General features: G+C 34.7%; 2 protein-coding genes across 3 annotated transcripts in view; both read right to left on the bottom strand.

Moving 5' to 3' along the window:
* Positions 1-1,727, bottom strand: part of LOC109074677 (microtubule-associated tumor suppressor candidate 2-like) — a 49,755-nt gene extending 48,028 nt beyond the window's left edge. For both annotated transcript variants that reach the window (XR_006161716.1, XM_042770806.1), the window contains exon 1: positions 966-1,727. The gene's annotated coding sequence lies outside the window, so the exon portion shown is untranslated. The remainder of the gene's footprint in view (positions 1-965) is intronic.
* A 281-nt stretch (positions 1,728-2,008) lies between these two features.
* On the bottom strand, positions 2,009-23,614 carry rcbtb2 (regulator of chromosome condensation (RCC1) and BTB (POZ) domain containing protein 2). The gene is made up of 12 exons (XM_042770813.1): positions 23,458-23,614; positions 22,499-22,630; positions 18,790-18,940; positions 17,721-17,887; positions 14,061-14,219; positions 11,899-12,006; positions 11,090-11,232; positions 7,789-7,979; positions 6,264-6,390; positions 5,510-5,649; positions 5,143-5,273; positions 2,009-3,939 (listed from the first exon to the last, which is right to left on the bottom strand). Exons 2-12 carry the CDS (start codon positions 22,622-22,624, stop codon positions 3,799-3,801), a joined length of 1,584 nt encoding a protein of 527 aa, XP_042626747.1. The 5' UTR covers positions 22,625-22,630; positions 23,458-23,614; the 3' UTR covers positions 2,009-3,798.
* Between the last annotated feature and the right edge of the window lie 342 nt (positions 23,615-23,956).

Here is a 23,956-nt window from a genome sequence, read left to right as displayed (position 1 = left end):
GTTTTAAGCCACAATTGAAACATATATCTGTATACAAATTTCCTCATTGGACATATTTTAAAAGCAGCATTTGTATTAATATTGTTGTCGTAATTACAATACTTTAAAAAACATGTTAATATATCATTGATTATTACTGATGATTATTTTTAAGCTAATTATGCATTGATAATGATGATATAATTACATTATATGAATAAATATTAAATTCCATTGTATAAATAATTATAATGAACCAAATTGTTAATATTATTATTATTAAATAAGTTTGAACACAAGTACACAATCACAAACTAATTCAATTACAGACCAAGTCTAATTTTATAACATAAAAATTAAATTTATGATAACAATATAATGTAATAAATATTACTACTATTACAGTAACATAATTGATATATTATACTATGTATACATGAATAATATACATTTAATGTATATATTATGATAGTTGTAAGAATATTATTGTTAATGATACTGCATTTTTTTTAAATGTATATAGTGCATACAAATGTATTAAATGTACAGTGATATTTTAACATAAGTACAGGCTAGTTTTATATGAATGTATTTAATATAATGTAACTAGCTAGTATGTTAATTAATCAGATTATTATTATAAACACGTGCATACAATCATCAAAAATAATGATAATAGCAGAATTGTAATTATATATATATATATATATATATAAATATATATAATATATATATATATATATATAATATATATATATATTATATATCATTTTATTCTTTATTTCATGATATAATACAGCACATTCACTCATTTATTAATTCAGTGTCTATGCATGCTACTTGAACATACTTGGACCGCTTTCAGGCTGCAAGATAAACAGCATGTGATAAGAGCACACATTGAGTTCTGCTGCAGATACACACGACAGCAGGTGGATGTGATGAGTGTGCGCCATCACATTATCCACAAAGACACACAGTCTTACCTGATCTTCAGCATCCGCGAGAAAACGCTGCACGACTGATGCGGAAGACGAGAGAGTGTTTGATTCCGCACAGCATCCTCGGGACGGGTGAAAAATCAAGCTGTGGGGATGAGAAGAGAGCCAGACGCGCACTACAGGATGCTGATCGCAGAAATGAATGGTGAGAAATGAAGCGCCCAAATGGCTGTACCAAAAAACAGTGAGCGCCCTTGCTAGACAACATTTTAGTGCATCATTTCGTTGATTTCGGTCAGTTAGCGTTGCAACTGAGCAGCGTTTTGGACAAAATACTAGGTGCATCTATGATATTAAAAAAAAGTTGTTGTCTCGGAAGGCGCTTGCGATGACCAAAATGCTGACTAGGTAGGCGGCTCACAAGGGTTTAAAACACAACCTATGTGGTAAATGTGCATAGAGCGCCACTCATAGGCACAAAAAATGTCTTACAGCAGTTAATTGTACTGGAGAATTTTAAGTCACAGTGGCTACAGACATAAGTCTGGGTATCAAGGTTTCATTTGGACGGAATGAAAATACAATGCGTTCAGTGGATTGTAATTTAACAACATACCGATTTTTTTTTAACTGACTAAAATTTCTGAAAAGATATAAAACATTTTTCAAAGATTTGAGTAGTGAACATTACATGACAGTCTATCCCTCACATCGCTTTCATCCGCGTTAAATTCAATACTGCATCTAATCCACACATCTTTTGTTAAATAATACATACAAAAATACAGGTATGATGTAGTAGATATCCGTATTGCACTTTAAATAGTAGGCTATTTAAAAATTTTAAATGTATAATGTGACAACATGCCCTGTTAGTAATGCCTGCTGTTCACACGACTTTAAAAATGTTCAGTAAACAAAATCAAATATTGAAATAAATTATATACAGCCACTATGATACATAATAATGAATTGATACTTTATTACATAAAAATGTGAAAATTATGCAAGTGGAGAAAAAAAAAAAACTGCAATATTTATATTGCAATATTATAATTGTAATAATAACTTTTCCAAAACACAATAGCTTTAACATACAGGACATTTATTTAAATATTCAAAAAGTGCTGTATGACATTTGCTCAATGGAAAACAAGAATTTTGGTATCATCTTAAAACAGATTATTCAAGTGTTAAATTATTTAAGTCCCCATTCATAATATGACCACTGGGGGACATTTAACAGACCCTCTCTTGGCAATCAGGCAGGGTTATCACTCCTGACCCTCATTTATGGGGTTCCTAAAGAAGGAAATCATGTAGAAATATCTACAACAGAACAGACTGTGTAAACAAGTATGAACAGACTGTAGATTGTAGCAGCTGACCATCAAGAAGACATTGTGACATTGTGAGAGAGAGTGAAAGCTATCTCTGATGTCAGGTATATTGTTTAACACCTCTTAACTAACTGTAAACACCTGAACACACACACATACACACACATTGTTTCAAGTGCTTTTTCAAGATTAGGTTGGTTGGCGGAGGCTATAATAAGTGATAAAAAAATATCTGTCTGGAATCTGGATAAATTGTGGGTAATAGAAAGTATTTTGCTGTCAATGGAAAGACATCAATACACAATATGGGTACATGATTAGTTTTGCATCAACACCACCAGACGGCACCATTTCCCAACTACACAGCCTGCAGGAACAAAAGCACTGAAGAAATGTCCGGCTCATATTTTACCCCAAATTAAAAATAAAACAAAAATGTATTAATTCATAAATCAATAACATCTTGCTAAAATAAAATTAATTTGATTTTAATATTTTTTTAACAAATTAATATGTTGATGTGTGTGTGTACATATATATTTGCATTGTTTATTATTAATATTATTACTTTCCTACAGTAATGGGAATTGGAGGAAATTAAAATATCCTGCATTGTGTTTTTTCTTTCGCTCTCTTTTCATTATGGGGTGGAATACGGTCTGGACTGTTCCTCTGAGAGTTTTTGTGAGATTCACCCGAACATTCGTGTTAGTGCTTATAAAAATATGACATTGACCTTTTTGACATATTCAAAATAATACTTTTACACACAAAGAGTGCAAACATATCAAAAGTATATGACATAAGTTGGATCTGTAAATTAAATTGAAGCCACTTGATACTACATTTAAAAATAATGCTATACCACTATATGATGACATATTACTGTGTAAAGTTTCTTCTGATGCATGAAAAAAACAACAACAAAAAAATAAAAAAACAATGAAATCATGATATCCTATGACAGGTTTATATTTGAAACCGCACAGGAGGTTCGGCTGTTGGCCTGCTTTATAAAGGCCATCATGACAATAATTGGATGTATTTGAGATGGACCACCTGTTTGGCTGACTGGAACTTTCTAATCTGTTATATATTTAAAGACTGGAACTATATTGCAAATTAATATGGTCCTGACCAAAAACAATGGTTCAGTAACAGAAAAGCAACTCCTTCTCCATCAACCATCTCCTACATGCGATGGTCTTCCCTTTTGCTTATGCACAGATGAATCCCTTGCTCATAAAGCACCTCAGAGGTGTTTCTTTTTGTTTAGCCATTTCAATACAATCTTTTCAGACTTGTCTGGTCCCTTTGAATCCAGTCTTGAATTCTTCTGCTTAAACAGGGCTTCAGATGGCCATGTAATTTAAAGGCACTGGGACCCAGAAGACAACCAGTGCAGTGGCCTTACCCACTTCTTCACACTCGAACCACAGGAATTTGGCTCTTCTAACTCCACATCTGAAGTATTTGAGATAACTTGCCTGGATGTTGCAGAGCCAAAGCAGAATACCTCCTTCGACTATATCTTTCTGTTAGTTCTTGAAGGCCCCGTAGCGGCTGGCTTTGCTGATGAAGTTCTTCAGAAGATCATGGTCCATCTCAGCGAAGGCCTGTGTCTGAGTGACAGCTGTCAGGTGGTTAACGCAAAACTTGAAACAGAACTCTTCCAGATCCTGTATATGAAGAGTGAACGGACTGATTCAAAGAGAAAGAGAACCACCACCAAAGACCTAGATAATAATATATGAAACCACAAATGTATGCACGTTTAGGGATCTGTTCCAAAACATAGTGAGCTGCCTACCTAGACAGCATTTTTAGACATGTTATGTGTGCTGTCTTTAGTTACAGTAGAAGTCACAATAGATCCTTTGGTGTGGACCCAAGTCAGTTTAAAGTCAGAGGTCACTCTTTTGGTTTTCTGCGGCCAGATTCATAAAAATCATAAGAGTTCATAAGAAGTTCATAAGAATGGTTTTAAGTGCAATTCTTGAAAAATTCTTAAGTCCTCAAATATTTTCAGAATATCTTGTTTTCCATTAGGAAGAAAATGATAAGCGTTAGTGTTATCTGTTTGTATGGAGGCTCCTGCTTAAGAGTCCCTGATCAACTAAATGAAAAATACCCCATCTTTTTGGTGCTGCCTGCAGATTAACATAATCATAGAAAGTAAAAAAATAGCAGTTAAAAAAAAAAAAAAAGAAATTGTGAATCTGGCCCGGTGAACACACTCTCTGAGTACTGAGTCATTAGCTTAGCAATATGCTACCATCAAACTGTGAATGTTAGTCAAGTCTTCTCTGAGCTTCAGGTGAGCTATATTAACCAATACTTGTCTTGGACAAATACTGGTTATTAGGGAATCTTATTAGAGTATAAAAAAAGTCATTAGCTTAGCAACATGTATTACTATATGTGTATTATATAAGCTATTTCACCTAATATTTATGCTCGTCTTTTCCTACTTTTTAGAGTATTAAGTCATTAGCTTAGTAATATGTTAACATCAAACTGTACTGCAGCAATTTGATAACATCAAAATCAAGTAAATCAACCATGAATGCTGGTCATGTCTCCTGTGTGCTTAATGTAATTTTTTTGCTTTTTAGAGTATGAAGTCGTTAGCTTAGCAATACACTAACATCTAATTCTGCTGAATGAATTATGATTATTCTTTGCATTTCTATTAGTGTATTAAGTCGTTAGCTTGGTATTATCTTAGTTAAGTTTCTTGTGTATTTCACGTCTTCATATATATTTTATTTAAGTATTTAGTTGTTAGCTTAGCAACAAGCTAATGTTAATCTCACTAACATTTGGAACAGGACCTGTATTTAACTGAATGGATGACTGAATGTGTGAGTGTGCATCCTCACCTGTGCTTCATACTTAACAGCAGCTGAAAGCAGTGTTATAGCGTTCTCCTCTGTGATGCCTCTCTTGATGGTCTCCTGGCAGAGTCTTTTCAGACGGCTTTCACGGTAGTACGTGGACAAATCCAGAAGACCTTTACAATTCAGTGATCATAGGATCATAAACATCAACCAACATCAATCAGACATTTTTATATTCAAGTGCTGCTCTACAGTGTACTTAATTTTTTCGATGTGTCATGTTGGACTCTATCTATATCTATTTCAAACAGGTATATATTTGTGGATTTAAAAAAACAATAATAAAAAAAAAAACAGCCCAGATAATGGATGTTACAGTGATCTTTCAGTCATGAACGGTGCAGTTTACCAATGGCATCCTCAGGTGGGAGGTTGATGGTATCAGTATACAGGTACTCCAGAAATGCGCGATACACCAGAAAAGAGAACTGATGAATCTCTATGGTCTCTTCATCAGTCTCGTTCAGCAATGCTCGGAAATGCTCACACCTATCAACAACCACAAAATGATAATTATTTTTAATGCTATTCATTATTTCTTTGTTTTTATTTAAAGTTCTTTTTATTGTAATTATAATGTTTTTAACCAGCTTTTAGCTCAGAAGAATCCTTTGTTCACAAATATGAAGTATATGTATGTTGTTACAACACAATATTCTTAGTCCAGGGCAGTGGATCAGATTTTTACTTGTTCAGCCAAAATTTTCACTGGCCTCAGCACTAACTTGTTACGACCAGTGAAATTTCACACACCTCGATTCTGTTTTTAAAGATACAGCAGCAAAAAGTAACACTAGCCTACATAATATAAAGTTCAAACATCACTAAAACAAGTAAATAGTCAGTAACAAAACAAGAAGAAATAAATTACAAGCAATATCACTAACTAAATATAATAAAACAAACATACAAATTAAATGTTTGTTTCTTCTTTCACACTGTCATTATGGGGTATTGTTTGTAGAATTTTGAGGAAAATAATGAATTTAATCCATACTGGAATAAGGCTTTAAACCATTTTTACTTTATATACACAAAATAGGGCTATAAACTGAGACAAGGTCTTTAGAGATGATGTAACTTGATTGCAGGTTTCAGTTTACCTGATTTTAAGAAGGGCTTTGTGCACGTGAATACACTTCCCATCAACCAGGAACTTTAAGTCAGAGATTTCTGGGCTGTCGAACTCTCGCTTTAGCGACTGGGCAACAGTCAGGTAGTCATCTCCATCTAATGAGCAGAAAAGAGCCCAAAAATAATACATTTGTTTAAAACAACATTCTCTCATAGTGAAGCAGTAGGGCAGAGGCGAACAGTAGTGAATTATTTTTACTCTGCTGTAAAAGTACTTTTTATGTTTCAGTAATTTAAGTGTCAGTGCTTTTCTTTAGAAAACTTTAATTCAAAGCATAACATTGTACTTTTTACTGCAATACGTTTCATATTAAAAACCATTTAATACTTAATTACATTAGAAATCTATTACTTTCTTTTACTCAATTAAAAGTAATTCAAAGATTTACTTGAGTACAACAAAGTACTACATTTTTATTTAGTATTTTATAAGTATTAAAGGTAAAAAAACAAAAACAACAACTTTAATTTATGAAATGCAGTGCAGTAAAATTTATGACATTATGCTTTGGAATGTAGTGAAGTAAAGTTTTCCAAAGAAAAACACTCTAATAAACTACATATACTTTTTAAATTTACTTGAGTAAAGTAAAAAAACTTCACTACTGTCCACCTCTGGTTTCCAAGTGTAAAAACAAAAGTAATGTTTTGTCATTATTGTATTGCACCAAGAAGTATTGTACAAATTACAGTAAAATTATATTTTGCCCCATAGAAAGTCACATTTTACAGTAAAATATTGATTTTGAGTTGCTCTTAATTATTACCAAATTTGGTCCAGCTTTAAGAACCTTTGGCCCACCCCAGAGAGATGAGCGATATGACCAGTCTTAATTTATTAACTTTTTTTCATGATGGCAATTAAGTATATTTTGTTGGAAATAGGGTTGCTATGTTGTTAAGATTTTAAATACCAGTGAAAATTCACAATTGTTGATTGAGTTTGTGTAGCAGACCAACAATTTCTAACATGTGATGCTCGCAGTGTTTTCATTGTCTGCGGTCTCAATACCATTCTTAGAAAAACTACCATGAAATACACACTGAAAATCAAAGAAAGAGTCTCCACATCAGTGTTAGTAAATCAACACCTATTCTTGCATAAAGTTGAATTAATCTTACAGAAAATATATGCTCGAGCTTCGCAGGGTAGGAAGGGGCAGTGATGTAAATTCAATTGCATTGAACTGTTTTGGGAAATCAAATCATGCATGCATGTCAAGTTTCTGTCTGTCAATGTGAGAAAGCCACACCCTGTCTTGGAGCTCCCACCCCATTTTGGAGTTTCCACCCCCATTTGGAGATCTCCAGGCTTCAGTTATACCCTTCTCCTTATTTCCAGTAAATCATAGCTCGTTGTACTAATTCACTCCCTCATTTCATTTCAGTAGCTATGAAGTCTTGTTTTTTTTTTCCTGAATAATCTCAAAGTCAGTTGAAGATATACTTCATAAAACAAGGCTGCTGAAAAAGTAGCCAGAATAATGCTCTTACCCACAGACAGGAGATGCCAGGTGACCGCTGGTGTGGCGAAGCAGGCGAAAACATCATCAGTGCTGGTGAAGTGTGTGAGGTGAGGGTAGGCCACAGCCTGACCCCGACACTGACCCCACATCAGCACCTGACCACTCTGTGTTTTCGCCACTGATGTGTGACTGGTGTGACATGCAGCAACCTCCACCATTCTGTAGGAGACAAATGAGTGACACAGATGCTGTTGATCAATCTAAAATATAAATTCCATTTTTGATTAGTAAACAGTAAAACTGGCAGGAAACAACAGTAAACAACCCACCAAATACAGTAATTAATTGATTATGATGAAACATGTATTCAAAAGAAAAAACAATCTTTAGTACTGGGAAGAACTACAGAAACAATAGTCTACAGAATTGAAAATAAATAAAGGTTTATTTACTGAATAACTATTTTAGATTCATCTAAACAAGTTGAATTATGTTTTGGTGTAACTTTCTGCTTCATCTATGTTCTCACACACATAAACTCTAATGAGCCAAAACATTATAAACATAAGTGAAGTGATTTTTTTTTAATCATCTCCTGACTAGATCATTTGAAGGTCTGGGTAATTTATATGGTAAATGAAAAACCCATTCAAGTAGTCAATGTATTAGTGCAGGAGAAATGGGTAGGAATAAAGATCTGAGTGACTTTGACAAGAGCCAAGCTGTTGTGGCCAGACAGCTGTGTCAGAGCATCTCTGAAACAGTGAGGCTCCTGGTCAGCATTTGTGAAAACTCATCAACAGTGGTCTGAAGAAGGGCAAACCACAAAATCGTGACAATGTGTAAGGCATCCAAAGCTCATCGATGGCAGAGGGTCTATGTGGTGACAATATACTGTTTTTCTCAAATGAAACAGAGTTAAACAAGCTTCACAAGCTTTTCACAAAGGAGCTCTGGAGATGAAGTTCTTGAGTTCATATGTCTTCATATACTGAGATAATAAAAACACTTTATTATCTCAGTTTGTGTACTAGACCAAAATACACCATTAATTTACACAGAGACAAGCAGAACATGCAGACTTATTAGCAACATGCACTGACTGGCTGCTGTCACATTTAGTTCTGCTATGTGATAGGCTGTTAGATTAATCCATATTAAGTAAAAATGTCCAGAGCTTGTCATCCTTATCGACATAAATTTTACTGTGAGCTCGATATGATATTTTTTATTGCAACACACTACTTTACTGTCACTTTTAATGAATTTAATATCAAATTAAATATCTGATGGTGTCGACAAATAGTAACAGCTGTGAAACCTTGTAAAATATGACTATTTTTATAATGAACCTCTACCTTCTATTAGAACCTAGTAGTATACATATATCTATTTTTTATTTTTTTTATTTTAAAGGGTTACTCCACCCCTAAATGAAAATTTTGTCATTAATCACTTACCCCCATGTCATTTCAAACATGTAAACGCTTTGTTTGTCTTCGGCACACAATTTAAGATATTTTGGATAAAAACCGGGAGGCTCGGGACTGTCCTTTTGACTGCCAAGTAAATTACACTGTCAAGGTCCAGAAAAGTATGAAAGACATCGTCAGAATAGTCCATCTTCCATCAGTGGTTCAACAGCACCGATACGAAGCTACAAGAAAACTTTTTGTACGCAAAGACAACAAATATAACTTTATTCACCAATTTGTCTCCTCTGTGTCTCTCCGCATCACTGTAGCGCCATTTTGGAGAATTTGGAATGACATGGGGGTAAGTGATTAATGACAAAATTTTTATTTTAGGGGGTTGAGGGGGGTGGAAGTATCCCTTTAAGTTTAATATGTATTTTAATCTATATAAAGTTACTGACTTATAGTCTGATGAATCTATAATCTACATGAAGACTTATTGTCTAGGGCAGTGGTCGGCAACAGGCGGCCAGCAATAATATCTGGCCCACGGCCGCAGTCAGATTATTTAGCAGCTGGTTCTGAAATAGCTCTGCTTTACCTACAGCGACAATTACTCACAATCACTTCGTCTTTAGTGATTTTGCCTTCGATTTCGACAACGTTTTTGCAGTAAATTTTTATTTTGAGATGAAGTGAGAGCAATAAGTCTTTTGAGTCTATTGTATTCTTTGCAAACAGTGACAACTTTGTTGCAGATAAGACACACCGACTTTGCATTCACAAAACTAGGTAGGATGAACTCATAGTTGTCTTTCCATTCTTCTTTGTATGCCCTATTTTCCCTGTCAACTCTCCTCTTTAGACTCTATGATAGTGCCATTTTCTCTCACCAGCTAGCTTAATCACTCTGCACACGACGTAATAGCGTACCTCTGGCATGCACACATTTTAAAAAAAATGCAGTTTAGTACGTGAATATGCCACATCAAATAATTACAATAAGTTAGGCTTTAAAATGATACACATTTATTATTCACAATATGGAAAGAGGAAACAAAACAGTTCGTCAAGAGCATTACTCAAACAAGCCATTAATGGGCTTATTCAACTCCTCTTATATTTTTGACTCGTTTTATCCATTCCGCATCTCCCACATGTGTGTTTTAGCAAGGTGGTCTAAGCTGCAAGTGAATGAAGATACTTCCCAGATTACGTTTCACTACTCTTCGTTATTAATTTATCCAGTGTAAAACCCGGACACCGCCACACAAATGTGGCTTTTTGTTAATGACCGTCCTACTACAGGATTTATCACAGAGTAACAGCTAACTACCAGTTACAAAAGACACTGTAACAGTCTGTCACAGGAAATTCTAGTTGCATTTTTCATCAATTAATTTCTTAAATGATCCTTTGACCCCTGGTCTAAGGGTAGAATGTTATGTGATAATGTATTTTCTTTTTTTCATATATCATTTAAAAAATGAAAAAATGTAAATTAGTATTTTCAAATGCCATTGTAAAACTGTGGACCATGTTCTGTTCCATTAAAAAATTATAGATAAGCCAATATAGACTATCTTTAGTGTTTTAACCTTAGTTCAAATGGTTACAACTAAAAAAATTTTTCTATTCCTAACTGTCTGTGAAGAGTTCTTTCAGTTTCCCACAACTGAGTTTCTGGTGAAGTGACATCTGTAGACTACATACTTCACTTGACCCACTTTTTCCTCAGTTTCATTGTTTTTGGTAAATGTTCTAGAAATGCATGAAAAAAACTAAGGGTATGAATTCCAGTATGTCCAAAATGTTACCCACATGTATTCAAATGCACAGAAAACCAGGTGAGATGACAAATTATTTTCCTCCATTTCAGTTCAGTCAGGTGGGAGGCTACGATTTGAATCTTACCTCTCCTTGTCCATATTGATGAGGGTGGGCACAGCCTGGTTGCTTTTGTTGCCAGTACCCAGCTGCCCATATGAGTTTGCACCCCAAGAGTAAACAAATCCTTCGTCTGTAAGAGCCAGTGTGTGTGCGTATCCACAAGCAACCTGTAAAAAAATGAGACCGTCAAGGGCTGACAGAAACACGTTATTTGCTGGCATATCTGTCATCTAGGATAAATTTATTCTGCAACTGAATGTTTTCAATAATGCGGGGTAATTGAGATAAATGCGAGTAGTATTTGACTACTCATGTAGTTTTAACTAAATTAAATAAAGTTCAAGTTGAATTACTAAAATTAATAAAACAAATAAAGTTAAACAGACATTTACAAAACAACTAATAAAAACTGACAAAAGCACAAAACAAAAGCCCTGATTTTTTATTTTATGATTAAAAGTAAAAACCTAAAATTAAAAAAATAAAAGCTAATTCAAAACAATATATACTACAATAGTATATACATATTAATAAAATAACACTGCATTTCACTGTATTAATACATTTTACTGCATTACACTGTATTAATTATTCTTCAATGTTAAAAAAAAAAAAAAAAAGTATACATAAAATTGAGACCTGGACATGATGTGACTTGGGTTTAAAAAATACTGTATGTGTGTTAATATGAACATAATATTATATTGTAATATATACAATGTATTGTTCGCTCCAAAGTAAACCTGTCACCAAAGCCTTTCTCACAGAAGCCACCTCATTTCAGAAGACCACCACATCCTACTGATTAATACCCAGAAGTCTTTGTTTGTTACCTGTATGATGTTGATTCCCTGTAAGGCGGCGATCCGGCAGGGAGTTTGCTGGTTGCCATTGTTGCCCAAACCAAGCTGCCCATTGCAGTTATAACCCCAGCCGTATGTCTGTCAACACAGAGCCTTGAGATAAACCAAGTGCTGGTTACAGCAACAATAATTACACCAAAAAAGAAAAAAAACACAACTACTACTACTACTACTACAGTCATGGCCAAAAGTTTTGGCAGTGACATAAATCGTGTTCTGCCAAGTTTGCTGCTTCAGCTTTTGTGGTGTTCATTCACATTGTTTCTAGCTTACTGTGTAGAGTGATCAGATGCATTTTAAATAAGAGCTAAAAGCTTCACTGGCTGAAAAATTTCACAGTTTTTTGATCCTGACACAAAATGACCAGCTAACATTAACTGACTAATCATATCAGCAGCACATGTGAAAGTGTGAATGAGTACTAGTCCAGTAAAATCGCTATCATATCACATAATTAGATTGTAAGAGCAAATTGATTGCTATAAAAGGAGGGAAGAAGCACTTCTAATCATTGTGTTCATGTTAGCAATGGTTACCTCCAAAGCAACACATGCAGCCATCATCACTTTGCATCAAAATGACCTCACATGCAAGGAAATTGCTACAAAGAATATTGCACCTGAAAGAACCATTTACCGGATCATCAAGAGCTTCAAGGAGAGAGGTTCGACTGCAGTGAAGAAGTCTTCAGGACATCCCAGGGTGTCCAGCAAGCATCAGGATGTCTCCTCCTGAAGAGTCAGCTACGGAATAGTGTCTCCACCAGTGCAGAGCTTGCTCAGGAATGGCAGCAGGTTGGTGTGAGAGCATCTGTATGCACAAGACTTTTGGACAATGGCCTGGTGTCAGGAAGGGAGGCAAAGAAGCCATTTCTCTCCAAGAAAAACGTCAAGGACAGACTGAAATTCTGTAGGAAGTACAAGGATTGGACAGCAGAAGACTGGTGTAAAGTTATTTTCTCTGATGATGCTCCCTTCCGACTGTTTGGGACATCTGGAAAATCGATTGTTCAGAGAAGAAAAGGTAAACGTTACCATGAGTCCTGTGTTGTGCCAACAGTGAAGTATCCTGAGACCATCCATTTGTGGGGTTGCTTTTCAACCAAGGGAGTATAATTCTGCCCAAAAACACTGTCATGAATAAAGAATGGTATCAAAACATCCTGCAAGAGCGACTTCTTCCAACAATCCATGAGCAATCTGGTGATGATCCGTGCATTTTCCAGCATGATGGAGCACCATGTCACAAAGCAAGAGTGATAAAGAAGCGGCTCGAAGATCATTACATTGAAATTATGGATCCGTGACCAGGCAACTCCCTGGATCTCAATCCCACAGAGAACCTGTGGTCAGTCATCAAAAGGCGAGTGGACAAGCAGAAGCCCACAAATTGTGATCAACTCTGAGAACTAATAAGGCAAGAATGGATCGCCATCAGTCAGGATTTGGTCCAGAAGCTAATATCCAGCATAACAGAGCGAACTGCAGAGGTCATGAAGAACAAAGGTCAACACTATAAATACTGAAATTATATTTTTTGCCAATAAAAGCCTTTAAAACTTATGATATGCTTATCAATGTTTTTCTTTGCAAAACACAAAATTGATGTCACTGCCAAAACTTTTGGCCATGACTGTACAATTCTCATCTTACTATGAAAACATGAGATAGTTAAACTTCCTGAAAGGAAACACTATGAACATTTAGTGTGAAAATAATCACTGAGGAGTGTTGAAGCCATTATAAGGCACAACAATTGCTTGACAAAAGCTGACAATTGAGACAGTTACAATCAGTGCCGCATCTCAAAACAGTGAGAACCAAATATCATATCACGACAGCATTTCAACATTTCCTCATGTTAATAACAGGTTTCTGAGGTTTTTTAACACATTATTTTAGTGCAAATAATTATTTAAAACACACACAATAAATCACACAATTAATCATGCCCCCTGACACATGTATACATTCTCATAAATGTATTTTCTTTATTTGGTGGCCAATCCAACAAGTAATACATGGGATTACTTGTGAAAACATAACATATCTTTAATAATTGATTTGATTATTTTTTTATTTGATTGTCTTCTGTAGTTCTTGATTAAACTCTTATTGTTAATTTAAACTCACCTCTCCATTGTCCAGGACGGCCATAGAGCAGAGCTGTCCACAGGCAATGTTGACCACCACCTTATTCTGCAGGCAGCTGCTGACCCTGCGTGGGGTGGGCTGGTTGGCCGTGGATCCAGAGCCCACCTGCCCAGAGTTGTTGTATCCCCAAGCATACACCTATGAACATGACAGGAAAGGACGAAAAAAAAAATGGTAATAATTATTTAAGTAACTGGCAAAGGCGCTGCGTAATATCATTGTGCCTGCTGCACCCATGGTACAGCAGCAAAGTTCCTTGATTATTACGCCAGAATGAGAGTATAGTTCAAATTCGAAAACGGTAAAACTGTGGAGTGTTCCTTTAAATCCACAGACAACCAAAGTATAATTTGGACTTCGGATGCACACCTAAACAGTCGAATACATACATAAATGTGACAAAATGCCTGTGTTGGCAAGCAATCACATAAACACTGGCACTTGTGTCTTAAATGAACACAAACAGGTGAGAAAGAAATCAGATGTGTGTCAGAATATTGGATCTGTGCATTCGGTCTTAAAGTGACAGCAGCCTAATACACCTTCTGCAGTCTTTGTCAAGAAACCGTAAAAACAATCACTGTTCTTGACTGAGTAACTTATATTATTCAATATATTATATAATTCCCACAGTGAACATTACAGTTTTTTTTTTTTTTACATTTGATTATTTGATTATTTAATTTGTTTATATTAGGCTATTAGCAGAACAAAATAGCAGGATTTTTATTTTTTTGCTTATTTTTATAGAAATTACAAATAATCAAACCAATCCAAGGTTTTTATTTAGTACAGTACCTAGATTAGCAAATAATCAGACGTCAACCTAAATGAACATTTCTTGTCAGTTTAGTACTAATGACTTAATGAATTTCTTCACTGAGAAAATCGATAGCATCAGAAATACATTTGTAAGTGTAGAACCTTGGACAACGTCTTATAATTCAGCCCCAATTATCGTTCCTAAACAAAAATTTCAGTGCTTAACAACTACAGTATAGGACAGGAAAAGCTAAATAAACTTATCACTGCATCTAAACCAGGGACGGGTAACTGGCAATGTCTTTTAGTACGGCCCGCTGGATCATAGACTTGGATGATTGGTTTTAAAACCAATTTTAAACCGTTGTGAATTTTATGTCAGCACTACTAATCTCAAATTCTCACCGCCATTCATAAAAAGTCACCGGGTTGAGTAAAGGCTGATTTATACTTCGTCGGACCTACGGCATAGCTGAATATGTTTCAGCGCCGATTCTGCTCACGTTTGTTGCTTTGAATCCTTTGAACTCAGTACCATTGCGTCCACGTTTCTTTTTGCAGTTTATTTATGTAATAGCTTAACGCCATTTGGTCTTCACGCAGTAACCAACCAACCAACTGCGATGTGATGCAAAGCTGAATTTTCAGCAGCCATTACTTTACACCTTGTCTACACCGAACCGTTGTCGCTCGCATCACATCGTGCCGCAACAGCTACAGGCTGTTTCTACTGGATGCGACAAAGTGACTATTGCAAATCATTTGAACTTTGTGTCAGTACGTCATAAATAGAACGTGGCATCAGTTAAATGCGAGCAGTAAACTCAATCAGTTTTCGAGCAGTTTCACTCGTGTCCAGTGTAGACACGGTTTTAGTCTTCAGTGTCACATGATCCTTCATAAATCATTCTAATATGCTGATTTTTAAATTACCACTGCTGAAAATTGTTGTGCTGCATACATATTTTTGAATAGATTTGTCTTAAATTGTTAGCATGGATGGCATGCTTTTTTAATGAATACATGATTGTCTTGTCAACCTTCTTTAAAATTCACAAACTTTGTATGTTACTGTCGTCTCCTGCAGTTTTATCCCGTGGTCTGTCACTTGTTCAGAAATGCCTTAAGTGGCAAGTTTCAATGGACTTTCGCAAGAACACTCTATTTTGTAAGTCAGCCATCTGTAAGATTCACAGCTGCTCTGTCTTTTTAATCAAGTACCTCATTGACTTCACTAATGTTTAAATAACTTGGAAACTTCCAAACATTCCAGCTAGTAATTCTAGTCATTTCCAGGAACCTTGATCTAAAAATTGTTGGGAACTATTCTGCATGTCCAGAGAAAACTCTTTCTTTGGAAAGTCCTCCAGGACTTGAATATTTATTATGTTTAACATGTTAAAACACAGATAGGTTTACTCACCCATTTGAGTTGCCTGTTTCCAGGATAAATTGTCAAAAGTGTTCAATAACAATTGCACAATGAATCTTTCATTAACTTGCTAAAATTTAGTTTTCCATTTCTTTCCATTATATTAAAAAACTAAGGTAGAATGTTACAAAAAAAAAAAAAAAAAAATGGTTCTGCACTGTTAAAGCCATTAAAATATACAGCTGCCTTTATATTTTAGGAAGGTGTCTCTCAAAAGGGGATTGTATTATTTAGGGCTCTTTGGCATCAAACATTTTATATTACAGTAAACGACCAAACTACTGTGTTAGAGCCATAATGAACATTAAGAAATTTGTAATATTTTTCTATATTATTGTTATATTCTATATATTATGAGTGATTGTTATTTGATATACAGTTTGCATATTTTGTGATATTTGTATTGCCCATCTATGTGACTTTTTTTAATAGATCAATTTCAATTTCATATGTAATGCATATGCATAAGCAGCCGTTGATATTTTGAACTTTAAGAAGGAGGAGGAAGGAGCTTGGTGTTAAACAGTCTTTTGACTGTTCTTTGAAACCATATTTAATTTGAAGCTTGAAGTGTAAACAGTTCTAATATATAGGTACAGAATTACTAGAGAAACTGAATAATCTATTTAACTGTAAAATAACACTGGATACTCTTCATTGTATAAATAAACAAATGACAGACAGCAGGTATATTAATTCTCTTTAAGACCTCATGCACGGATCTAATGTACTGTTACACGTTTGTGTTTTGCTTCTCAACAGTTTGCATTCACTTAATAGCCCATATATTTTGTAATTTTGCCCAATTTGTATTTCGCGGAATAAGGCACAAAACATAACGCAATTCTGTAGTCGTGCGCTGTTTCAGAGGTGGCTTGCACGTTTGCTTTGAGTGTGGGTGCGCAGAAACTGTCTATAAGAGATGGCGGAACCTGTGGGAATGACTAGATTAATTCCCGCAATCCCGTGCCTGGGGAATCCCAAGTCCTGCTCTGTGTTCTTCACTAATTACCTGACTGTGAATGATGTGAGCAGCATCACTATGATGTCACTGAGAAGCTGCAGCCGTGGCGGGGATGATTTTTGGTGTGGCGGCCCGACACGGCAGAATGATTGTAGTGGAAACACTGCATGTTGTATAAATGTATAATGATAAAAAAAAATAAAAAAAATAAACGGTAGAAACTGATGTATACAGGTATAATGATGAAAACTATGGGATAAAACAAAAATAAAAAAGGTAATTGCAAATTTTACAAGAAAAAAAATTAACAGAAATGGTGAGATGAAAGTCGAAATGGCATTTTTTGTATTTTTGTTCTGTGATTTGCTCTGTTCTGTGAGAACAGGCGGGGGGGGGATACAGCAAAAAAGATCCATTTCCTCATTTTTGTTTGATAAAATCATAACCAACATCCAGCATATCTCTTTGTTTTTTTTTTTACCTCTCCCTCTGTGGTGAGGGCTATGGTGTGGTGAGAGCCACAGGCCACCTCTTTCACCTTCTTGCTGATGAGGTTGGTGGAAACCAAGGCAGGAGTAAGGCCGTGGTTAGTGGTGCCATTACCAAGCTGACTGTAGCCATTGTGACCCCAGGAATATACTTCTCCATCTACAGACACAGGAGACACAATACAGATCTGAGGATGACAAATATTTGCTCAAGTTTTTGTTTAGGAGACAAACATACTGGAAAAAGCAGATTTAGAATCTAATACACAAGGCCTAAATAAACAATATCAAACAAAATTAAAGCTGGCTTTGATGAGTATAAAATGTAACCTGAACAGTTGACATAAGTGATTTAGTCAAAGACACAGGCATAATGCTGACCATCTTAAAACATCTGCTGTGACTCAACTTTTACTTCTGTGGAAAATGAACCATTTGATTTTTATCAGGAATGAAAACATTTTGTTCTCCAAAACTCTTGTTGTGACGCATAGAATATTTTTCCTATTACAAACCTCAAAATCAGACTCTTTGACCATTTTAGTTTTTGCCATCTGTCGTCAGACTACATAAATGTTCAGTTAATCCTGATAAGTGTTTTAAAAAGGCCTCCTGAAGGTTTTACCACAGTAGTGGTGGGCCAAAAAAAATCACGATCTAATAACACACAATCACAATCCACAATCCAATCTGAATTCTGATCTTCCTAATTTTGAAGTTTGTACTATCTAGAATATCCAGACTGGAACAAGCCTATGGACTTATCGATTTGCAAAATTTAAAGCACAATATTGCATTAAACAATCAGGTAGAACACTGTGTAGTCTTCACTGTATGAATTAAATTTATACCCGCAATCTGACCCCTGACATTAGGGCTGCACAACAATATATAACAATAATATTTGTGATAAAAATAACAATAATAATATTCATGAGTTTTCACCATAGAAGGTTTTCTAATTTCTAAGGATTTTCTAATTGCCATCCCGCAACCAAAACGATTTGGTACAGCAAAATATCAAATAATTGCCTTTGTTTCATGTCAAAAAATCTGTCCAACCTGCGGTGGCGATGACTACATGTGGCCCTGTGCCATAGCTCAAAGACACAATTTTCTTCCCACACAAGATGTCTATTCGCCTGGGTTCAATGCTGCTCTGCGTGTCCCCAAGCCCCAGGCAGCCACTGCAGTTCGTCCCCAGTGCAAATACCTGTGGGCAGACATGAGTTTAGGTGGTTTAACACTTGACAAGAACTTTTCATTACATTTATATTATATTTAATTACAGTTAGTCCTGTCAATTGATTTAAAAAAAAAGAATCACACATTTTTCTGTAATCACTAGTATTCGCATATTAATAATACATTAATACTGTCAAAATTTCAAATTGAATCTCCAAATTAATGCAGAAAGAACATAAATGGTATATTTTTAAAGACTGTTTTTAATGGCATCTTTTTACTAAGTAGCCTATTACTAATGAGGACCAGTATCATTGATACCAATACTTATACTACTCTATTAAATGCTTTCCCCCCTCATTTTTAGCCATTAATAGGATATGAAAAATAACTTTTAATTTAAGTGAACTTAATCTTCCCATAAACTATAAATTGTATTCGTATAAACAAGCTTGACAGCTTGTTCATAGCCAAAGGGATGCCAAGAAAAAAAGGATGCTGCGTTAATAGCATTAAATTTTTTAATGTGTTAAACTGAAAAAAAAAAATATATATATATATATATATATATATATATATATATTGCACAATTAATGTGTTCATGTTGACAGCCCTACTTATAGTTCATAATGCCATTGACTTACATTCAATACTGAGGGAATATCAAGACCATTTGTGTATATTTACAGAACAGATCGTTCTGTCACTAAAATCTGATTGGATGAGCGGCAGTCAGCCTCTCAAAGCTCAACTCAACCGCTCCTTCTACATAACTACAATTCTGTTTACACAGCATTCTTAAAGGCACTTTGTGCTTTCAGTTTAGCACTTGATCCCTACTTAGAATATGTACATGAGATAAAATTAGTTTTTTTATGAGAAAGCTTTTGTTGAAAAGATAAATGGTACCTTAAGTGCTGTCCATGTTTTATCGTGGTAAAATATTTAAAAAACATGAAAGAAAAAAAGGTGTCCAGGCTCAGGACATACACCAGAGCTCCTCACAAACAAGGCTTTTGTTAGTATTACAGGCCTAAATATAGCCATGTTCTATCTGCTTATCACCAGCCCAAGATCACTCTGCCTTTGACTCTGTCTCTTTCCTATTAGTATGGCTCAAAAAAATTATTTCTTTATTTGTTCTTATTGTAGCTTGGATGTATATATTGTCTCTTTCCTATTAGTATGGCTCAAATATATATATATATATATATATATATATGTAAACACATATATATATATATATATATATATATATATATATGTAAACACACACACACACATATATATATATATATATATATAATATATATATATATATATATAATATATATATATATATATATATATATATATACATATATATATATACACACACATATATATACACACACATATATATATATATATATATACGCACACATAATTTTATGTTTATAAAGTTGAGGGTTGGTAAAATTTGTTTTTTAAAGGAGAAAAATATTTATGGTCACCAAGGCTTTTATTTGTTTAAAACGACAGTAAAAACTAATATTGTGAAATTATATTACAATTTCAATAAATGTTTTCTATTTTAATACATTTTAAAATTCAATTAATTGTTGGGAAGACAAAGATGAATTTTCAGCAGCCATTATGCTGGTCTTCGGTGTCACAAGATCCTTCAGAAATCATTCTAATATGCTGAATTGGTGTTTAAGAAACATTTATTATCATCTATGTTGAAAATAGTTAAATAGTGAAAATGCTGCTTAATATTTTTGTGGAAACCATTATGCTATTTTTCAAGATCCTTTGATCAATGGAAAGATGAAAAGAACAGCATTTATTTCTAACAGAAATAAATCCCCCCAATCTGGACCAAGTTACAGATTTTCTCTCACTTAAGCAACTCTCAAAAGTGCTCTTTGACTGGAAAGAGAAAGAAATAGTTAACTTAAAATGAGTAACAAAACAGATGTCATTTCCCACTATTTTTTTTCCTCTAACATTATTAAATATGTCATCTTTCACATTAACTTCTTTTTTTTTTTTTCAATTAATTCAGTTAGAATAATAAGAAACTGTAGAGTTCTTACCATTCAAATGAAATTAGTATTAACAAACTCTATCTTTCCACTGCTGAGAAAACAGACGCTGCATCTGAAGTGGCATTAGATGCATTTACACAGGCAGTTTGATGAAGCTGAGGTGCCATAAATGCATTTACACTGCAAAATTTCAAATGCATAAATAATTTTATAAGATTAATGTTTTACAAAAAAATTTTTCAACACAAATGTTGAAAAAAATGCAATGATACTTTTAAATATGACTAAACCACCCGTAGGTGGTGGCAAATGTCTGTTTTAATGAGCGAGTCATTTATTAATTCATTCAAATGGCTGATTCATTCAGAAACTAGGCAAATGACTGTCCTTATGAATGGGCCACTGAATCATTGACTCACTCAATTCATTCAAAAACATGGATTCATTCAGTAACGAAACGCCACTGTGTGTTGCTCGGAGACATACAACAGTTCTGCTGTGGCTTTGATCTGAATTATAAAAACTGTCAATATTTTGTCTAAAATCTAAGTCACTTAATTTTAACTTCTTGTTTACTGAAATACTGTTGTATAAAATCGGTGTCACATTGCAATCGTGTTGATATTTATATGCGGGGAAACATCATGGCTGTATAATGTTGCTTACCTAAATAATATTTTGTAAATATCCTTTTTTTTTCTTTCTACCGCAGTATGCATCTATACATTTCTGTGAGTTACTTTGTGTGTGCTGTCTCTCTCACACACTCACTCAGGCTGTGCAAGCCTCATCTGGCATGATGTAAATACACTATCAGTTGCCAATCACATTAAATGCAATTAAAATCAGAATCATTCTCACGCGAAACGACATGTTTACATGCGACTGTGAGTGTGCACATGTCTGTGACATCATTGCCAGCAACGCTGCCAATAAATGGATCAGCTTGGAATCTGCAAGACATGAGACTGACCGCCCGGTCACCAATCTGGGCCAGTCATGCGAAAAATCAGCCGATTATAATCACTGGCCAGTCAATCGGTGCATCTCTATTACAAATGTCTTTTAAAAAAAAAAATTAAAATAAATAAAACTGTATTACAAATGTGTTTTTAATTTTTGATCAGTTTAATGCATCCTCCTGAATAAAAGTATTCCTTTATCAAAAAAAAAAAAATAGTAATGACCTTAAACTTTGAATGGTAATAATGGAGATACCAATAAACAAAAAAATCTGTAATTTCGCCAATAACCAATATGGTTCAGAAATATTGTGCATCCTTAAAATTAAGATTTCACTAACCTTACTTTTTTTTTTTTTGAAGAACAAATATCTTTTTTTTTTTGTGTAATTTTTTTATGTTGTGGAAAACGACTCATAATTTTACCGATTTGTTCGTAATTATGAACGTATTCTTACTGAAGCATCCTTAGCATTGAGTCCTGATGTGTGTGAGAGAGCAAGAGCTCCACCTAACCTAATGAACAATTTCAAGCGAGGATCTGTGCGCATTTACAGTTCATCTGTCCACTAAAAGCTTTCAGCATGTCTGTACCTCATCATTGACGGTAACGTAGATAGCCTCATTTGCAGCGCTACCGAACACACAGGCTTGACGGATGAGCTGCAGATCCTCAGGGGGCAAGAGGGCAAACACCGGCCACTTTCCCACGTCCAGCATACTACTCTGTGATGTAACACATACACTCACATTAAGAAAGCATTAGCTGCATCTCAAAATGGTTGTTTCTACAACAAAAAGTTATATATATATCATACACACACACATATATATAGTATTCTGTGAAGTGTCATATCATTTTCATGTAAAAATAAAAGCCATCAACAATTAGCACCATTTAATTCTATGTTCATTAATATGAATCAACGTAGAACCATGGCGCTCATGGAAATAAGTACCATGGTACCACGAAAGTACTTTATTCTCAAGGAAATCACGTGACATTTAAATTTGAATTAAATACCTGAATTTTGACCTGAAATATAAAGCAACATTGTTAATACATGTAACATTTTGCTGAAGTTATGTAGCTGCCAGACACTCGTTAGTTTAACTGACGTAAATAAAAGAAATACTTACAAAAAAAAAAAAAAATAATATGTGACCAAACAACAAACTCTTCAATAAAAGTTGTAATCAAACATCTAGTCAGTGCTAGAAAGTATAACGTAACGTTAAATGTTTATGTAAATAAACGAAGGTGTTGTTACTTAAGTTAGCTGTTAGTTAGCTAACAAGCTAACTATCGTTTACATTCATAACACCCCGTGTTTATAGAAATAAAAACAGTCCACTAGTCTGCACAAGCCTCAGTCTAAGATGTTAAATTACACTATGTACCGCGAAATAGCAGCTGATATAACATATATAGTGGTGTCTGAATGAGTAAATCTGCTAGCTGATGTTAGCCGGCTGCACAGATTCACGTCATGGAGAAGTGTCAATCCAATACCAGCGCGAGTTTTTACATTATAAACTCTCTAAATGTTTACCTTGTGTTAACATAAACTCCCAAGTCTTCATTCCTGGTGTCAGAGGTTAATGTAAATATGGTAAAGCGGTCAGTTTTGCATGGCTACGAGTAAGGATAACAGAGACGTAACCAGTCTTCTTCTTCTATCTTTCCGGCAGTGTAGACGCTACTGGGCGTATTACTGCCCTCCACAGGTCAGATTTTGAACTAAATACTTTATATACAGTCCTGTATTATGCAAGAACGGGAGAACTGCCTCAGAGATCAGTTTATGCTTATCTTACCTACATGTACAGCCCAAGTCATACGTTCTTCAAACCAAACACCCAAAAATGTAAAAGCCTTTCCCTTCTCCAAATGAGACCCATACAAATACAGCCCTACAGTATATTAGGAAACTTTCTTTTAAAACCTAATATCATATACTTATTTTGTCTTAGATGCCGACATTTTAAATCCCCATGTGTCCCCCCATTCCTCCACCAACACTAACATTCTTTGAATCTGTTTTAAACAAA

Source organism: Cyprinus carpio, chromosome A15 (assembly GCF_018340385.1).
Source record: "Cyprinus carpio isolate SPL01 chromosome A15, ASM1834038v1, whole genome shotgun sequence".
Lineage (NCBI taxonomy): Eukaryota > Metazoa > Chordata > Actinopteri > Cypriniformes > Cyprinidae > Cyprinus > Cyprinus carpio.
This window is presented reverse-complemented; position numbering and strand designations above follow the sequence as displayed.

Bases quoted from the DNA above. Each gene is read 5' to 3' on its own strand.
- rcbtb2 (XM_042770813.1), bottom strand. From the start codon at position 22,624: ATGCTGGACGTGGGAAAGTGGCCGGTGTTTGCCCTCTTGCCCCCTGAG. The intron at 17,888-18,789 runs GTTGGACAGATT...CTGTGTCTGTAG, and splicing joins TGTAGTCATCGCCACCGCAG to ATGGAGAAGTATATTCCTGG. The intron at 6,391-7,788 runs GTAAGAGCATTA...TCTGCTCATTAG, and splicing joins CTGGCATCTCCTGTCTGTGG to ATGGAGATGACTACCTGACT.